Source organism: Petaurus breviceps, unplaced genomic scaffold (assembly GCF_028583685.1).
Source record: "Petaurus breviceps papuanus isolate PSGF00001 unplaced genomic scaffold, PetGlider_PUasm1.0 91041, whole genome shotgun sequence".
Lineage (NCBI taxonomy): Eukaryota > Metazoa > Chordata > Mammalia > Diprotodontia > Petauridae > Petaurus > Petaurus breviceps.
In genome coordinates, this window is record NW_027187400.1 from 18,724,568 (window position 1) to 18,744,062 (window position 19,495).

Consider the following 19,495-nt stretch of genomic DNA (forward strand, 5'->3'; position numbering starts at 1 on the left):
GGTGCCTCCTTAGATTTCCTCTAAGACTGAGGAAAGGCCAAAGAGAAGGTCTTACTTAAATTGGAGTTCTTATCATCATCCCAAGGTGTTACAGAACACAGGTGGGGTTTTTCTCAGGACTTGATGGAAAAAAAGGTGTTTGTTCATTTTTTTTCTTCCCGATATCTGCTACTCACTTCCTTGGAAATATTTAAGCAAAATATTAGAATTAGACCTTCAAATTTAGGTGCCAGCTGCTTCATGAGGCATGACAGTAGGTGTTTTGGGTGAAAGCAATCTGACTTTACATCTCTGAAAATATATATATATATATTTTTCTGAAAATATATATTAACTAAATAGAAAAAGAGGATAAATGGACTGGGCATACATTAAAAAATGCTGTAAATTAACAGATTAAAAACTTAAAAGAATCACAAAGGAAATTTGAAAATTAGAGTAGCAATAAAGCTGAAGATAAAGATTAATAAAGCAAATTAAAAAAAAAAGACTAACATAGTTGACAAGCCACTACTTAATTTGATGCGGAGATTGTCAAACGATGGAAAGGAGAAGGAAGAGGAAGAGGAAGAGGTGGAGGAGGAGGAGGAGAAAGAAGAGGAGGATCCATACTAAAAATGCACAAGGTAAATTCACAATGAATAGCTGACTTCTCCAGGGGAGATACTAGCAAGAAAGCTATGGATCCATCTTCTAGTAAATGTGGAGAACAGGGAGAATTCCCAGGGACCTTTACTTTCCTTGTGCTGTTTCTATGTAATGGCCATATACTATGGCCAAGAGACTGTTGTCTGTGCTCTAAGTGCAGTGAACTTGCCTCTCTCATTAAAGAGAAGCTGAAGAGACATGAGGAACACAAAGAGACGTGAGGAACACTTCTCTGTACTCCAAGTTATTAAGGGCAAGGGTCATATGGGGTGTTCAGGAAGACTAGCATTTCTGATGTGAGGGTTTGCTTTTCCCCTTTTTAGGGCTGCTCATCTGCCTTGGTGTCCACCATCACCCAGCTCCACTTGTGGCTCCCAGAAGCTATAACATGTGCAGTGATCACACCTGGGTAAAACGTCTCAGCAGATGGGCTAAACCAGTTTGAGGGTCATTGATGGTCCTCACACCTCTTGGTGAATAAGGTGGAGGGGAGTGTACCCTAAGCATGTGAAGACATTCCCTGGCAGAATGGGTGGATGAGAACAGTTTGTTCCAGTGGCCATGATGGGGGGCTGGAGCCGGTGCTCTGGAGCCCTTAGAGCTTGGTCAGACATTGAAGACGCCATGGTCACCCATTGCATTCCAAGCCACAGTCAGTTGTCCTGACTTCTGTCTTGCCACTGAACTTCAGTATCTCTGGAAGAGAGAGTGAGGGGAATGACTATGCAACTCTGTCTCATTTAAATCTAATTCGTGCACATCTCAAGACATCACCCTCTTTGAAAACAAAATACAAACAACAACAGGGGCAATGTATTGTTTTTTAAAAACACAGATGGATTTTAGTTTGAAAACAAAGGAAATAAAAGGATCTGAGGAAGCAGAGCTGAATCCTATGCCAGAAGGTTAGAAGATGGAAAATCATAACTTAGAGGAAGAGGGGAAGGATTGCAGCATGCTTGGAGGAATCAATTTGAATCTCTTCCATAAGGGGGTGTATGTGTGGGGGAGGGGATGGACTCACTGAGGGCAAAGCATCTGAGTTTCATCTGAAGGGTGATACAGTAATTCCATAGGGGCTATTGAGCCAATAGGGGTCCAAGCAAGAGAATAGTGGTGACTCCTGCTGATGAGTATCGAGGCAGCTGTTTATCTACCTGTTGTTGAAAACAACAATAAAGGAGTCTGCTTGTTTCCTGGGCATGTATCCAAGATGTGACAGAGAAGCTCTAAGATGTGTCAAAATGGAAGACTGCCCAGTCCCAGTGACTCATTTGGACAAAAATTGTACTTGTAGAATGAACCTAGAAAACATGACCAATGGTTATAAAATCTTGGATGAGAAACTGACAAGCACAGGTGGTATTATCTCCCTAATCACCTTTAGATTGGAGCTTCTTAGTTTTTGTTCTTTTTGGTGCCATAGATCCCCTCTAAGGTCTGGTGAAGTCTGTGGATCTCTTCTCAGAATAAAGTTCTTAAATGCACAAAGCAAAATATTTAGGATTACAAAGGAAATCAATTATATTGAAATAATTATAATAATATTTTTTAAAAAGTTCATGGCTCCCACCAGAAAGGCCCACAGAACTTTGTCCTTCTTGATGGACAGACACCAAATAAAGAAAAAGGGCCAAGTTGTCCCTAAGGGAGCCTTTTGTATATTCTTTCAGGCCAGGACAGGCAGTCAGTCCAAAGTCTATTTCATCATGTTCTTGAGTCATATATATATATATATGCTCATGTTCTGAAGTGGAGAGCAGAGCCTTCAGTTATATAGTGTCACATGCTTCCAAAAACAATTCATTGTTCATTCTTTTGACAAAAGCTAGAGTACGCTCTGAGGACAGGGTTTCCCTTAGCCAGTCCCCCTGTGATATTTGTGTTTGGGTGACCAAAGAGGGTTTAAATTGAAAAGAGGAAGATGAGGAAAACCTTACCAACATATTACCAAGTTGAATACCAGTAATGGAACCTTGTTGTCTGTCCTTCCTTCTTGAAGAGGACCATGACATCATCGAGGTGATGCCAAGACATGCAATTGAATTGGATTTAAGTAGGGAGGGCTGTGCAAGGTCACCAGCCTCACTCTCTCCTGAGAGTTGTTTGTTTGGTCCCATAGTGTGGAAAAGGGAGTAATGAAATCAGGAGTGAAGGTGGAATCACCTTGAGGGTTGGGCTTGGTTCATTCTTTGCATAAGGTATTATCCCTTTTAGGTACTGCCCTTTTATATGGAGCAGTTTAGTTCTGAAAATAAAAAAAAAATTTACTTTACATAAAGAAAAAGAAAAAATCAGTTGGTAAAGGATGCAAGGTACTGTCTTTTTCATGGATAATGATATTAGTAATAGTAATAATTAAAGCTAACATTTAAATAGAGCTTAGACTGTAAGTGCTTTACAATTATTATCTCAGTTGATCTTTGCAATAACCCAATGGGATAGGTGCTGTTATTATCCCCATGTTACAGATGAGGAAACTGAGGCAAACAGGTGAAATGATTTGCCCCAGGCCACATAGCTATTAAGTGTCTGAGGCTGGATTTGAACTCAGGACTTCCTGTTTCCAAGCCCAGTATTTTATCTACTTCGTCACTTGGCTGCCCCAAATGAACAGTTTGATGTTTGAAAGAAGTAAAGAGTAGGAAAAGGATTTTGGTTAGGAAAAACTGCTAAAACCCAAGTATAAAGCAACCACTTTTTGGTGGAATGTAAGTAGTTTGTAGTGGGAAACAGACTAATAAATATAAAGATTCAAATCACCTTGTAAAGGATGTAAATGGATGACTTTTTTGTGGGTGAATAGTTCGATGGGGCAGTGAAACAAATTTTATTTATGAAAAACTGATAAGAATGTGAGTGTGAAGAAACAGTTTTCAAGGACACAGGCTGTGGAGGAGGACCATGTTGGATGGTTCGAGCTGCAGACCATGGTGGTCCTTCAGTTCCTTTCTTTTCTAGGCTAATCATGCTCAGCTGCTTCAACCATCCTCATATATCATGGAGTCAAGACCCTCCACTGTCTTAGCTGCTCTTCTTTGGACATGGTCAAACTCTATCAATGACTTTCAACCATGATCTAGAACTGATCACATTGCTACAGTTGTCTGAAAAGGGCAGAACAGAGTGGCACTATTGCTTCCTTGTTCCTGGAAGCTATGCCTTTTACTTCAACCCAATACTGTATTATTCCTGGCTACCATATGTACTAGCAATCACACTAGCACACAGGGTGGCCTGCTAGCACAGGTTCTTTGATCTGCTTTTCTAAAGGAAAGACAGCTTTAAAAATCTTACTTTAATTACAGATAAGTAGGAAGAAGTGAGTATCCAAGAAAAAAGTCAATAGACAGGACTCCAACTGTCTAAACAGAATAATAACATCTACATACACCACCAGACCAGTAGTACCCCAACATCTGAGTAGTCAGGGGTTTCTTAATAAATGGCTACTCAGAGTCCAGAGTCCAGTCCAGGGAATCAAAAGTTCCTTCTTGTGAGTGAGCACCCAAAGCAAAATCTCCTCAGAATATATATATGTGTGTGTGTGTATGTATATGTGTATATAGGTATATACACATATTCATATATGCTTAGATATACATATCTATATATAGACCTATTATATATACACATACATATATACATATACATACATACATGCATACATATACACACACACTCACACACACACACACACACACACACACACACACATAGACTAAGAGCCAGAAGGCATCACAACCCTCATGACTAGTGCCTGATTAGTTTTTTGTACTAAAAGGTGTGAAAGCCTTCCTACAAGCCTCCCCATCCTCTTAGGCAAATTCCTTTCCCACTGGGCTCTATGTGAGGCCTATTAATGGATGGGGAAGATCTTCCTTTTCCATTGTCATTACTTTCAGCTCCAAGATCTTATATGTTCATTACATAGGCCAAAGGGACTTTATGGACAACTTGTATCTGGATAGACATTAAAATCTATATCAGACCAATACAATTCCCACAATATAAACACATCATAAGCTTCACATTTGCAAAAATACATAGCAACATAACAATTCATTACCAGGGTGACCACACAACAAACACAAAATTAAGTGACAAAACACCCTATACATTCTTTGGGGGTCAAAATCTTTGGGGAATGAACAACCAGTTCCTCCTCCCTCAATCCCAAACAAAAATGTCCAAGTAAAAGTCCTCTTTGGGTGTGAGCTTTTCCCCATACTGTCATTGCAGGCTTTTACCCGCCCTCTTAGGTGCATACATGCTCTGAGGAGCCAAGTCCCCAGTCTTAACACTGCTGCAGCCCCTACTTCCCATACCCAGGATGGTCTGTGTGTGGGGTAACAAAGACCCTTGCCCAAATTAAACTGAGATGTAGAAAGTAGAAAGGAGTTTATTACAATCTCACAAGAAAGGGTGACTCACACCAAGTGCATTCAATATGTTCTCAGTGTCAGACCATGCCAGGCACAGATAAGATAGATTCTTTTATAGACCCCCTAATTACAATCCCCCTTCCTAGCTACTCCAATGACAATGGTGAAGTACAGAACAAGTAGCCCGTGTCCTTGTTCTTATTCCTGAATTATCTCATAGTCCTTTACAATATCACTGGGCAAGGAACCAAGTATTGTAACATTCTATATTTTGTGGGTTCCAGTCCTATGAGAACAAGCAGATATGATGATCTCACAGATTTAGTACACAACGTGCAGATGTGCTCACATCCTGTGTTCCCATGCTTTTTCCTGGAATACTTCAGGGTCAACAGTTTGTTTTTTATAGAAAAATGGAATTGAAAGCCCAGACTTAAATTCTATGAGGGGTTTTCACCATATGCCTCACAGTCTGCTAGCACAGGTTCTTTCCTTTAGGAAAGTAGATCAAAGAACCTAACAGTGCTAACAGGCCAGTGTGGATGTGCCAGGGTGCTTGTTAATACACCATACCATACTGATTTTTTTAACATTTATTTTTTTTTATTTTGCTTTTTTGGGGGGAATTGGGGTTAAGTGACTTGCCCAAGGTCGCATGGCTAATTTTTGTGTTAAGTGTCTGAGGCTGGATTTGAACTCAGGTCCTCCTAACTCCAGGGCCGGTGCTCTATTCACTGCACCATTTAGCCACCCCCATACTGATTTAATTATACCTTTTCTTATTTTTAATTATCTGATTGCTCCAAAAGTCCAAGGCTTTTTGTTCACAACAAAAACTCCACAGGATATAAATGTCCAGAACCAGTCTACTCTTCTTACTGACATTATATATTATGGAGTGTATAATAATAATATAGTCATAATAACATAATGATGGCTAACACGTCTGTGCTAAGTGCTTGGTAATTATTATCTCCTTTGATTCTCACAACAAGCCCAGGAGGTAAGTGCTATTGCTATCTCTATTTAATAGATGAGGAAATGGAGGCAAATAGAGGTTCACTGTTTTACCCAGAGACGCAGAGCTAATAAATATCTAACACTGGATTTGAACTTTGTTCTTCTTGACTGCAGTATTGTGGGAGTAAATGTTCTGCTGCTACTTTTAAAACAAAATTCTCTTTCATTAAATGACTTTGTTTTCATGGGACTATTTCCTCTGGCTGAGTAATAGAAGGAAATTCATCGGGGAGGGTCTCTGAACTATGGTTTTGAGTGGGTAAAGACCCATAGAGTGTCTTGAATCTGGGTCAGCTTTTCTGGGGGGTCCCAAGTTCAAGATGCCCCAGATGCTACATATATTAAGAAAATATATTCAAGAAACTAGAGGGGGAAATCTTGGTGGAGAGCACTTATATGAAAACCAGTGGAGGCAGAAACAGAAATAATATTGTTAACAGAGCGTGCTACAGATCACCTGTCATGATGAACTTAATTGTGGCTGTTATAGTTTACTTGGTTGTACCATAAGGCAGAACAAGAAAAACTGAGTAGATCAATGGACTGGGAAGTTCCAGGGATAGATAAGGATCCTGGAGGTCGGGGTTCAAGCCAAGGGTGAATGGAGGACCTGGAGCTTCACCATCTCTGAGATTAATCATAGGACTTGGAATCAAAAGGAATATTAGAGGCCATCTAATTCAGTTACCTCATTTTAAAGAGGAGGAAACTGAGGCCCAAGCAAATTAAGTGACTTACCCAAGGTCACACATGTAGTGAATATTTGCTACACTACCCCAGATTGTGGTTGGACATTACTACTACTACAACTACAACTACTATTACAACTATTACTACTACTGCTACAACTACAAGAACAACAATTGCTACTACAACCACAACAACTACTACTACTATTACATCTACTTCTACTACAACTACCAATACTACCACAACTACCACCACAACTACCACTACTACAACTACTACTGCAACTACAACTATTACTACTACTACTACTACAGGATGAGTATAATAATACTAGCTGACATTCCTATTTCACTTAAAGGTTCACAAAGGACCTTAGATGCGTCATTGAATTTGAACTTCACCAAAATCCCTGTGAATAATTGCACCTACCCTGTGAGGTAGGAGCCCCTATTATTCCCATTTTACAGATGAAGATACTGAAGCTGAGAGGGGTTAAGTGACTTAAGCACTTTATGCCACTCTGCCTCCAGAGCTATGCAGCTGATAAGCTTCAGAGGTTGCATTGCTTAGAAGGAAGAAGGAAGTCTGTTTGACAGCATGTCAGTCAGTTAATGCTGTGCTAAATGCTAAGGATACAAAGAGGCAAATATGATAGTTCCTGCACTCAAGGAGCTCACAGTCTAATGGAGAAGACAACAAGCAAACAAAGCTATATACAGGATAAATAGGAAATAATCAAGAGGGAAGTCATTAGAATTCAGAGAAGTTGAGAAGGCTCCCTCTAGAAGGTGAGATTTTAGGTGGGACTAGAAGGCAGCCAGGAAGCCAGTAGGTGGAGTTGAGAAGAGAGAGCATTCTAGGCATGGGGGACAAGGGAGAAAATGCCTGGAGTCCAGAGATGGGTGTTATCAAAAATCCAATAATGGGCAAGGAGACCGGTGTCACTGGATCAAAGAGCACCTGGTGGGAACAAGGTGAGAATACTGGAAAGGGAGGAGGGGGTTAGTTTAGGAAGGGCTTTGAATGCCAAGCAGAAGATTTTGTTTTTGATCCTGGAGGCTGGCTGCCAAGGAAACAAGGGGAAGGAGGCATGTAACTTTTCACTGCCCCTGTCAACACCTTCTCGATGTCCCCAGTGGGCTGGGCAACCTGATAAAATGATCAGGTGAAAACTGATTAGGGACCTGGCTGTGCTTCTGCCCCTCACTTCCTGGGAGAGGCCCTGGGCCAGCATGGTGCTACTGGCCAAAGCCTTTGGCATTGGTGACTCAGGGGCCATTTCTGGGCTCTAGGAACACTGATCCACATAGACATCTTTGTTTCTGCACAGCAGGTTGTGAGTGGCCTATCAGTCCCTGTACTAATCTATTAGTATTCCCTGAGGGAAGGATTACTGAGCCCTCTGCACTGGTCTGGACAGAGTGGGGGAAATAAGGAAGGAGAAGATGCAGAATCTGCCCTTGGGAGCTGGACCCAATCAAAGCTAAAGAGGTGGAGGAACCTCAGAGGTCATATGGTCCAACCCCCTCTTTCTATAGGTGGGGGGCAGCTCTGAAGCTCAGAGAATGAAGTCACTTGTCCAGTGCCACAGAAGTATCAAATGAGCAAGCCAGAATGCTTAGTGGCCTTTGACTCCAAATCTACCATACCGTGCTGATTCTGCCAATGAGGATTCAGTAAAGGCATACAGGGGCTCCGAGGGTAGAAGGGCGATCTCAGTGAAAAGACAGGGCCAGGGTGGGGAGCCTGCAATCTCAAGGCCACATGTGGTCCTCTAGGTCTTCAAGTGTGATCCTTTGACAGAATCCAAGCTTCACAGAACTATGTATGGTGATTAGGTGACAGAGGCTGTGAATCTCAGTTCTGATGCTTGTTACTTTGAACAGTTTGTTAACTAGCCAGTCAATAAACCAATAAGCATTTATGACAGAAACCCTCCTAAGTGCTGAGGATAAAGAGAATGTCAAAAAACAATCCCTGCCCTCAGTAAGCTCTTGTTCTAATGGAGAAATAGCATCCAAGTAACTAGATCTATAAAAGAAAAAGAGAAATGTTAAGTACTATCAGAGAAGGGCATTAGCACCTGGGGTGGAAGGTGGGATTTGAGCTGGGTCTTAAGGATGAACAGGCAGAGGTGAAGAAGAAAACTATTTCTGGTCTGGAGGTCAGCTAACTCAAAGACACAGAGACGGGAGATATTGGTTTGAAGTAATGCAGGAAGACCCACGTACCTGTAACATAGAGTGCCAACAGAGAAGTAAAGTATGAGAAGGGGCCCAGTTATGGTGAGCAGCTTCCTAGAGTGATAGGTTACCTCCCCTCTGTGAATCTCAGTTTTCCCATGTAGCTTAGGCTAGGTGATGATGAAGGTCTCCTCCAAGCCTTAAATCTTGTCAAGTTTATTAATCCTTCTGAACTCTTCTTGTAGGAAGGGGGCTATATTCTAGGGAGTGAGCAGGCTCCATCAGAGAGCCCTGGCTCTATAGGAGAAGAAACTGAAGAAAGGCATCCGAGTAACCAAGAGTACAGGCAGGAGGGAAGTCTTTATTGAAAATCCAAGACTTGGCTGAATGGGAGGGTTTATTGGGAAGCATCTTCCAGGGCATTCCCAGTAGAGAGGCCAGTGGTCATTCAGAGCAGCATTTTCTGGAGGAACAGAAAATAATTTGGAGACTCTGACTGCCTTGGGGTCTCTTCATGGGGCCCAGAAGACCTCAGCCCAGGACTCAGAAGGCCTGAGTTTGGCTTCTCCCACCCTATTCTGGGTTATGTTATTGGCTGAACATCATTAGCCCATCTCCCCAAATCTCTGGCTTCCTTATTGTGCTCACTGAACTTTCCAATTCCCCACTTAGATCTTATTTTTTCCTGAACCCTGAGCCCTTTCTTGAACCTCTGTGTCTCCACAAACCCCACACCCTCATTCCTGAGTCTCCATCTCCTTGCTGAGCCACGGAATCTGGGAGTCAAGATTAAAAGACCTCTCCTTGGGTGCTTAAGAGTAGGATTTACTGTGACCTAGGGGTGGGAGAACTTTGTACTTTGTAACTTATACCTCTTAAGGATGTTTGAGTTAAGGATGATTGGAAGCTAGTCTCCAATCAAGAAGAAAGAAGACTTTCTGACTGAGAGATTAAGACAACAGACACTTTTGTGTTTTGTATCCCTAAAGGAGGATTGCTCCTCAAGAACGATTGAGATAAGGACTAACTGAATGATATCTTTTGTTAAAAACTATGTGTCCAATGCAGTGATAAGTAGTTATGTTATATCATTGTGAATGCTGTACTTTGGTTTCTGTGAATGTTTAGCTTTAGTTTACTGCTGAATAGAGAGTTCACTATACTACGTAATCGAAACCTTAAAGCTATTCACAGCAGCAATCCTCTGGAAAATTGCTTGTGCTTGGCTTTACACCCTGCAGGAACAGAGGGCTAAAAGGCACCTGGCAGGACGTGCACTTACTCCAAAGGCTGCCCCAGCCTGTCACATAGCAGGGATAGTCCTGAGGCAGCAGAGAGTCCTGGAGGGGCAGGCAGGCTACCTGGATGGTGTCACTCAGCTCCACAGGCTCAGCCAGCTTTATGAGGGCAATGTCATTCTAGGAGCAGAATTCAAGGATCCAGTTGTAGACATGTGGATTAATGTGTGCAGGGGCCCTGTGCTTCTCACAGGGGATTTGTTGTTATTTCTGTCATTCAGTCCTGCTTGGCTCTTTGTGACTTTTCCATGGGGTTTTCTTGGCAAGAATACTGGACTGCTTTGCCATTTTCTTCTCTAGTGTGTCCTCAGTTTACAGATGAGGTACTGAGGCAAAGAGGGGTTAAGTGACTTGTCCAGGGTCATATAGCTAGTAAGTGTGTGAGGCCCTATTTGAACTCCATCTTTCTGACTACAGGCTCGATCTACTTTGCCATGGAGATGTCCTTAGTATGGGGAGATGGAAAGCTGAAAAATGTTCCAGGCCCTGCCCTCAAGCAGCTTACCTTCTACTAGGATGGAAAAGAAATTGTCAGGATGAAACCTGTCCTGTGGGATGAGGGAGAGCAGAGAAGGAAAGATGGTGAGACTCTCCCCTGCTTCTCTCCCTCTCCAGGAAGAAAGAGCCCTGGGTTAGGGCTCACAAGGCTTTTTTCTGTCTTGGCCACTGACTTGTCACATGACCACAGATCTTTGTGCCTCAGCTTCCTTATCTATGAAAGGGAGACAAGAATCCCTGCTTGACTCTTTTCTGAGGGTCCCGAAGGGAAAGCTCTGTGTAAATCTTAGTGCCTCATATAGAAATGTGCTATTACTGTTATAGGAGAGAGGTGGGGAGGACATTTCAATAGGTGGGAGAGGATTGGCATTGTTCCAATCTGGCACCTGTCAGAGCTGGGATCGTTGGTGATGGATGATATGATGGAGGCCAGCTTTCTGGCCCCAGCCTTGAGGGCTGGCCCCATGTCCAACAGGCAAAGGTACCAGCGTGGAGACCACTCACTGTATCAGGTGGAGTTCCACTTCTCATGGACAATGGTATCCACAGCCACTGCCACGGAGCCAGCCTCTTCCTCCACCAGGTTATTTTTTGCCCAGCAATACTCGGTAGGTTCTGTCATTTCTGGATAAATGGCATGGGGACAGTATCTCATTACACTTGGACCCTATCCTATTTATGGACCATAAGCCTCTAATTCAATTTAATAAAACTTCATTCCACAAACTTCTCCCTAGCACCCTCACTGAGCTCTGAGAGAAGAAAAGGCATGATCATTATCTTCAAATGCCTGAAATCCTATAAGGAAAAAAGGATTAGATTTAAGTTCTAACTGAGAAAGCTAAGACCAATATATGGAGTCCATGGAGGGTAGATTTTGGCTCAAAAGCATCATGATCTAGCAGAAATGTACAATACTTGAAACCAGGTTTAAATCCTGAGTGCTACACTTGACTGTGAGGCTGTGGGGTCAGTCTTTGGACTATGGCATAGACCACTGAGGCAGAAAGCAGAACTGGACGAGGAGTTTGGGAACCATCATCTCCAACCATCCTGCCACAGAAGTGGGAGATTGTGAGTCCTTGTGGGGTGCCTACATTATCCAGAGATTTGCTGGAGCTCTGATTTTTCCCAAAGTATAGAAGCTGGTTCATTTTTTACTTGACTTATTGATAATATCATCCTTCAAATGAATTTGTTTCCAAAGGGCGAATTCCATTTTTGCTTGTTTATATTTGTTCCCTGGTGCTTAGCACAGCTTCTGGCCTGGAATTTGTTAATTCTTAATCAATGTTTTATCTACCTACCAATTTCTCTCTCTATTATATATATATATATATATACACATTTATACATGCATACATATATCCACCTTCCTATCTCTATTCTATCTGCCTTCCCATGTCTACCTATCCATCTATCTTTCCTCCTCCATACATTCACCCATTTATCTATTCAGAATCTGATTCTCACCCATAGATTATAGATAGATAGGTGGATAGGTAGATGTTGATAAGCAGATAGGTATGTATATAAAAAGTAGATAGATACTATTAATAGATAGACATAAATAGAGAAATGTAGCAGTGACTAAGAATTGACAAAATTCCAGGCACTGAATTAAATTCTGCGATGTGAGTCTGAGCAAGTGTGACAATCCCTGTCTACTTTCTAGCAAAAGAATGTTACTTTCTAACAGCAAAGAATTTGTTGTTGAGGGTGAAAATGCTGGGAACGTTTGGAGAAGTCACTGTCCGATTTTAGGATTTTGGTAAGCCTAGACTGAGCACATTCTGGGGATGCTGCAGAGGAGATCTTTGTATCTGGAAGCAGGCTGGACCAGGAGAACCTAATGGTTTTGCCCAGCTCTGGGGGTCTGTGTTGTTGATTCCCCTCTAAATGATGTCTAGGCAGCTTTCAGATCCAAGTATGGATGGAGGGAAGAGAGACAGACCCCCCCCCCATATCCTTCCTCTGTGCAGTAGGACCCATGGCTCGGGGGGACTCACCTGATGCAGTGGGCAGCAGTCAGGACATGCTGGCTGGAGATCAGGGTCCCTCCGCAGGTATGTCTATAGGTGTCGTCCTTAAGGTATTGGAGGGAGACCTGCCCGTATAGCGGGGTGGTGAGAGAGGGGCAAATCCCAGGCGGGGTATCTGGCCCATCATTCCCAGCTGCTGTTCTAACTTAAAAAGCCTCAAAAGTTCTAGATCATAGATTTGGAGGAAGGGACCCCAAAGGGATCTGGTCTAACTTTCACATTTTACAGATAAGAAAAACTGATGACCAGAGGAGCAAAGCAACTTGAAAAACAAATGAGCTACTGCTGATATATTGGCAGGCCCAGGATTTAACTCAGCACTATTTATCTCTGACCCTAGCACTCTTGAATTGCACCCCACTCTTTCTACTGAACATTATTGCCAGTCTGCCTTTGTTGGGGTAGGCCTAGAGACATCTCAAATAATTCCCACTTACATAATGCTTCAACATGAGAGGCAGTCTAGAATAGTGGATTGAGAGCTGGACTCAAAACCAGAATCCCTGGGTTCTAGTACAGCCTTTGCCCCCTGCTGGATGTGTGGCTCTGGGCAAGTCTTAACCTCCGAGGGCAACAGCTAGCTCTCAAAGATTTGAAATTGCAGAGAAGGTGCCAACTTGTATTGGTAGATGGAGTTGCCTCACCTGGGAGTTTGCTATATTAATGAAATTACAGGCCCAATTTCTATCCCCTTTCAAGGTCACCCTGAAGCACTGTATAGTAACTCTGTAATACATTCTTCAATGATTATTAGTCCATATTTTACAGATTCAGATGAAATAAAAACTGAGGTGAATTGAATTGAATTTTCATGCTTATGGAAAAATGGGACTTGGGTCTCTGCAAGTCAGAGGGTGGGAAGGAAGTGGGACTGAGCTCAGGCAAGGCAGACCCTCTGACGCCAGGACTGTCATCCTGCCTACTATACCACATGTGGCTTCCTTACCTGCCAGGGCCAGCTGTGGGGCCTAGCGTCCTCTCCTCCCACCACTTGGGTGGCCAGTTGGGGCAGGTAGCTGGTATGCCATAGCTGGAGGCTGGAAGAGAGATCAGAGAAGCCTACATGAGCCATGTCAGTTAGGGGAGCCCTGGATAGCTGGTGGGGGTATGGCATGACTCTTTACCTTGCTACCTTTCTAAACAGAAAGTAATGGACTAAAAGATAGTAGCAGATTGACTGTCTTAAATGGGTCTCTGTAGAAGCTAGCAGCTCTCTGGCTCACAGCTTACCATAGCCCAGGAAGGCAATGGCGAGGATAGAGCCTAATATAGTACCAGTGTAGGGAGTCTGATTGCTGTGGTCCATTGGGAGAGTTCTTATAGATGTGTGTCTCAGACTGGGTTCTAAGTCAAAGCTTAGTCACACTTTGAGGAGGGCCAGAGTTCCCAGTAAGGGTCTCACTCTGACCTTCAATTGATTACTGTTTAATGAGCATAGAACTTTCTGAGAAGAAAACATTTTCTTTTTTTTATAGATTAAATGGAATAATATTTATAAAGCACTTAGCACAGTAACTAACATGTTAATTATTTAATAGATACTTATTCCCTTCCCTTATAGAAAACTTAATTTTTTTCTTTATTAATTTGTTGGTTTACTTTGAGTTTACAAGATTCAGTTCCCCAGTTCTTTGAGTTTCAGATTTTCTCCCCCTCTATCCCCTTCCACCCTCCCCCCGCCACCCCACCCATGGTGGCATACAATTAGGTATAGGATCTGCAGATACTTTCACATTAGACATTGGTCAGGTTGAAAAGAAAGATTGTAACAGATGGAATGAACAATGGGAAAGAGGAAACCAAACCAAACAAGAAAGAGAAAGAGAGCAGGTAGTTTGCTTCAATCTGCATTCAAACTCTGTTCTTTCTGGTTCTTTCTCTGAATGTAGACATCTCTCTCCATCATGCGTCTTTTGGGATTTACTTGTAGACCTGTATTTCTGAGAAGAGTCCAGTCTATCAAAGTTGGTCATCACACATACATTGTATCTGTAATGGTGTACAAATTTTTCCTGGTTCTGCTCTTCTCACTCAGCATCAGTTTGTATAAGGCTCTCCAAGTAAATATGAAGTCCATCTGCTCTTTGTTTCTTATGGTGCAATAGTATTCCATTGCATTCATATACCATAACTTGTTTAGCCATTCCCCAGTTAATGAGGATCCCCTTAATTTCCAATTCTTTGCCACCACAAAAAGAGCTGCTATAAATATTTTTGTACAGATGGGTCTTCCTCCTGCTTCTGTGATCTCTTTGGGATACAACCCTAGAAGTGGTATTGCTGGGTCAAAGGATATGAAATTACTTATAGCCCTTTGGGCATAGTTCCAGATTGCTCTCCAGAATAGTTGAATCAGTTCACAACTCCACCAGCAATGTATTAGTGTTCCAATTTTTCCACATCCTCTCCAGCATTTATCATTTTCCTGTTTTGTCATCTTAGCCAATCTGACCAGTGAGATGTGGTACCTCAGAGCTGTTTTGATTTGCATTTCTCTAATCAATAGTAATTTGGAGCATTTTTTTCACATGTTTATAGATATCTTTAATTTCTTCCTCTGAGAACTATCTGTTCTTATCCTTTGACCATTTATCAATTGGGGAATGACTTGTATTTTTACAGATCTGACTCAATTCTCTGTATATTTTAGAAATGAGACCTTTATCAGAGACATTAATTGTAAAAATTCTTTCCCAAATTCCCACTTCCCTCTTAATCTTGGTTACATTGACTTTTTTTGTACAGAAGCTTTTCAGTTTCATGTAATAAAGTTATCCATTTTGCATTTTATAATGCTCTCTAATTCTTGTTTGGTCATAAAGTCTTCCCCTCTCCACAAATCTGACAGGTAAACTATTCCTTGCTTTCCCAGATTGCTTAGAGTATCAGCCTTTATACCTAGATCTGGCACCCATTTAGACTTGATTTTGGTATACGGTGTTAGATAATGGTCTATGCCCAGTTTCTGCCATACTATATTCCAGTTTTCCCAGCAGTTTTTGTCAAATAGTGAGTTCTTATCCCCAAAACTGGGGTCTTTGGGTTTATCAAAGAGTAGATTATTATAGTCATTGACTGCTGAATCTTGTGTACCCAATCTATTCCATTGATCCACTGCTCTATTCCTCAGCCAATACCAAGTAGTTTTGAGGACTGCTGCTTTATAGCACAGATTAAAATTTGGCACGGCTAGGCCACCTTCCCTAGCATTTCTTTTCATTAATTCCCTTGATATTCTGGACCTTTTGTTATTCCAAATGAATTTTGTTATTATTTTTTCTAGGTCTATAAAGTAATTTTTTTTGCTAAATTGATTGGTATGGCACTAAATAGGTAATTTAATTTAGGTAAAATTGTCATTTTAATTATATTAGCTTGACCCAGCCGTGAGCAATTGATGTTTTTCCACTTAGTTAGATCTGACTTTATTTGTGTGAAAAGTGTTTTGTAATTGTATTCATATAGGTTCTGGCTTTGTTTTGGCAGGTAGATTCCTAGATATTTTATAATGTCTACAGTGACTTTAAATGGGATGTCTCTTTCTATCTCTTGCTGTTGGATTTCATTAGAAATATACAGGAATGCCGAGGATTTATGTGGGTTTATTTTACCTCCTGCAACTTTGCTAAATTTATTTATTGTCTCAAGTAGTTTTTTACTTGATTCTCTAGGATTCTCTAAGTATATCATCTCATCCCCAAAGAGTGATAGCTTGGTCTCTTCTTTGCCTAATTTGATTCCTTTGATTTCTTTTTTCTTCTCTAATTGCTACTGCTAACATTTCTAGTTCCAGATGAAAAGAAAACATTTTCTAAGAACTCCTAAGAGGGAATGGGAGCCCCAAACTAGGAAGTGTCCTAGAATTCATTTAAGGAAACACATTTAGCCAATATTATTATAGCAAATATATTTAGAAACCTACTTTGTATAGAGTACTGACCTCTAGATAAGATTCCTGCCTGGGAATTACCTACCTGGGACTATTTCAATGACCTTCTAATTTGCCTCTCTGCTTTAAGCCTCTCCATCCCAATCCATCCTCCATAAGGCTGCCAAATAGATTTTCCTTATGCCTGGATATGACCTTCTAAACCAACGTTAGGGACTATTGATCATCATTACAGTGTAATAGAAAAGCTGCTGTTTTTTGAAGTTCTTTGTTGCTTGCCCATAGCTTATATTTCCAGCCTCACTTCTATACCCCACCCTCTTCCCAGATGTTCCAGTCCAGCCACAATGTCTGTCTGGCTTTTGTCCACAGTCTAGTCTCTGTTCCTCACACACAACCCTCCACCTGCCCTCATCTTTGCGCTGGCCATCTCCCATGTCTGAAGGGCAGTCCCTCCTCACCCCCTTCTAAAATTTCTCATTTCCTTCAATACTCAAGCACCATCTTTTACGTTCAGCTTTTTATGATCCTCTCCCCGCCTGATAACTATTTGGTATTTATTTTCTATTTAATCTATATGAAAGCCAGTGTTCTCCAGTGGTTACAGGGCTGGCCTCAAAGTCAGGAACAGCTGGGTGCAAGTCTTAGTTCTTATTCTGGTTGCATGTATGTATTTTATTTGTCCTTTGTTCTCCAAGAGGACTATGACATGAAGGAGGTGATGACATGTCTTGCCACTGACTGATTTAAGTGAGGGAGGGCTGTGCAAAGGCAGCAGCCTCACTTACTCCTCCAGAGCCATATGGGTCCAGTGGCCAAATATAGATCAGGATACCTGGAGATGACCAAGGTAACATGGGAGACTTTGATCTTTGACTTTGCTGATTGGTTGATTGATTCCTGCCTTCATAGAAGTTATAGTTCCAGATGGGGATAAGACACATACAATACAGATATATTATTCTGATATATATGTATATATATATATAAGATATATACAATTTATATAAATTAAAGATATCTATATTATAAGATATCTCACAGTGTTAGGTGAGGGCAGCAGGTGAGATTCATTCCTGAGAAAGAGGAAACAGGGAAGGCTTCCCAGAGGAGGTGACATATGGATTGGTCTTGAAAGGATGGGCAAATATTTAATAGGGAGAAGGAGAACATTCCAGGCACAGGGAAACAATTTGAACAAAGTTGCAGAGCCAAGAGAATGCAAGGCTTGTTCTGAGGGTCTGGTTCACATAGATTGTACAGTGTGAGGAAGGGAGTCATATGAGATATGGCCGAAAAGTTAGGATTATGTTAGATTGAAGGAGGCCTTGAATGTCAGACAGAAGAGTCTTAACTTAGGAGAATAGGGAAACGTTGAAGATTTTGAGGAGATAAGAAACATGATCTGATCTAATGTAGTGTGGTAGAAAGAGTGCTGATTATGGAGGAAGAGGTCCTGTGTTTGAATCCCTCCTGTACTGGTTAGAAACTTGTGACCTTGGTCAACTCACATCCTTAGACCTTAACTTCCTTCTTGGTAAAATAAGTGGTTGGATTAGATGATGTAAGGTCTTTTCCAGTTATATAGCTATGACCATCTCATCAGTCAAAAAGTGTTTACTAATTATCTCCTGGAGTAGCTAGGTGGTGCAATGGATAGAGTAACAGTCTTGGAATCAGGAAGACTTCCCTTTCTGAGTTCAAATCCTGCCTCAGATACTAACTGGCTGTGTGACTCTGGGCAAGTCACTTTATCCTGTTTGTCTCAGTTTCCTCAACTGTAAAATGAACTGGAAAAGGAAATGACAAACCACTCTAGTACCTCTGAAAAAAAAAAACAACAAAACTCCATGTGGGGGTCACTAAGAGTCAGACACAACTGAAAAATGACCAAACTAAATGTGTTCAGAAAACATCAGTTTTTTCTCTGGAGGTGGATAGTGTTTCTCATCATGAGTCCTTTGGGATTGTTCTGGGTCATTGTATTGCTGAGAACAGCTAAATCATTCACAGTTTTTCATTGTACAATATTGTTGTTAGTGTGTACAATGTTCTCCTGGTTCTGATGGCTTCACTTTGTATCAGCTCATGTAAGTCTTTCTAGGTTTTTCTGAAGTCATCCTGCTTATCATTTCTTATAGCACAGTAATATTTCATTGCAATCATATACCAGAACTTGTTCAGTCATTCTTTAATTCATAGGTGTCCCCTTGAGTTCCAATTCTTTACCACCACTAAAAGAGCTGCTATAAATATTTTTCTATAAATAGGTTCTTTCCCCCTTTAAAAAAAAACTCTTTGACATAGAGACAGCAGTGGTATTGCTGGATCAAAAGGGATGTGCAGTTGGATTACCCTTTGGGCAGAGTTCCAAATTCTTCTCCAGAATGGCTAGATCAGTTCACAACCCCACCAATAGTGCATTAGTATCCCAATTTTCCCACATCTCCTCCAACATTTATTATTTTCTGTTTTTGTCATATTAACCCATCTGATAGGTGTGTGGTAGTAGTTCAAAGTCATTTTAATTGACATTTCTCTAATCAATGAGAACATTAAAAAAAGACTATAGATACTTTTGATTTCTTGGTTTGAAAATGGCCTGTTTACATATTTTGATCATTTATCAATTAGGGAATTAATTGTATTCTTATAAATTTGATCCAATTCTCTATGTATTTGAGAAATGAGGCCTTTATCAAAGATACTTTCTGTAAAAAAATTTTCCCCAGTTTTCTGCTTTCCTTCTAATTTTGGTTACATTTGGTTTTGTTTATAGAAAAATTTTAAAATATCATATAATCAAAATTTACCACTTTCCATTTTATAATGTTCTCTATGT

General features: G+C 41.1%; 1 protein-coding gene across 1 annotated transcript in view; it reads right to left on the reverse strand.

Moving 5' to 3' along the window:
• Window positions 1–11,666: 11,666 nt before the first annotated feature.
• The window catches only part of LOC138154312 (chymotrypsin-like elastase family member 2A), a 61,011-nt gene continuing 53,182 nt past the window's right edge, over window positions 11,667–19,495 (reverse strand). Inside the window, exons 8-9 of the mRNA XM_069078942.1 lie at window positions 12,732–12,829; window positions 11,667–11,775 (exon numbers count right to left, since the gene is read on the reverse strand). Coding sequence (XP_068935043.1) covers window positions 11,667–11,775; window positions 12,732–12,829 — 207 coding nt within the window. The remainder of the gene's footprint in view (window positions 11,776–12,731; window positions 12,830–19,495) is intronic.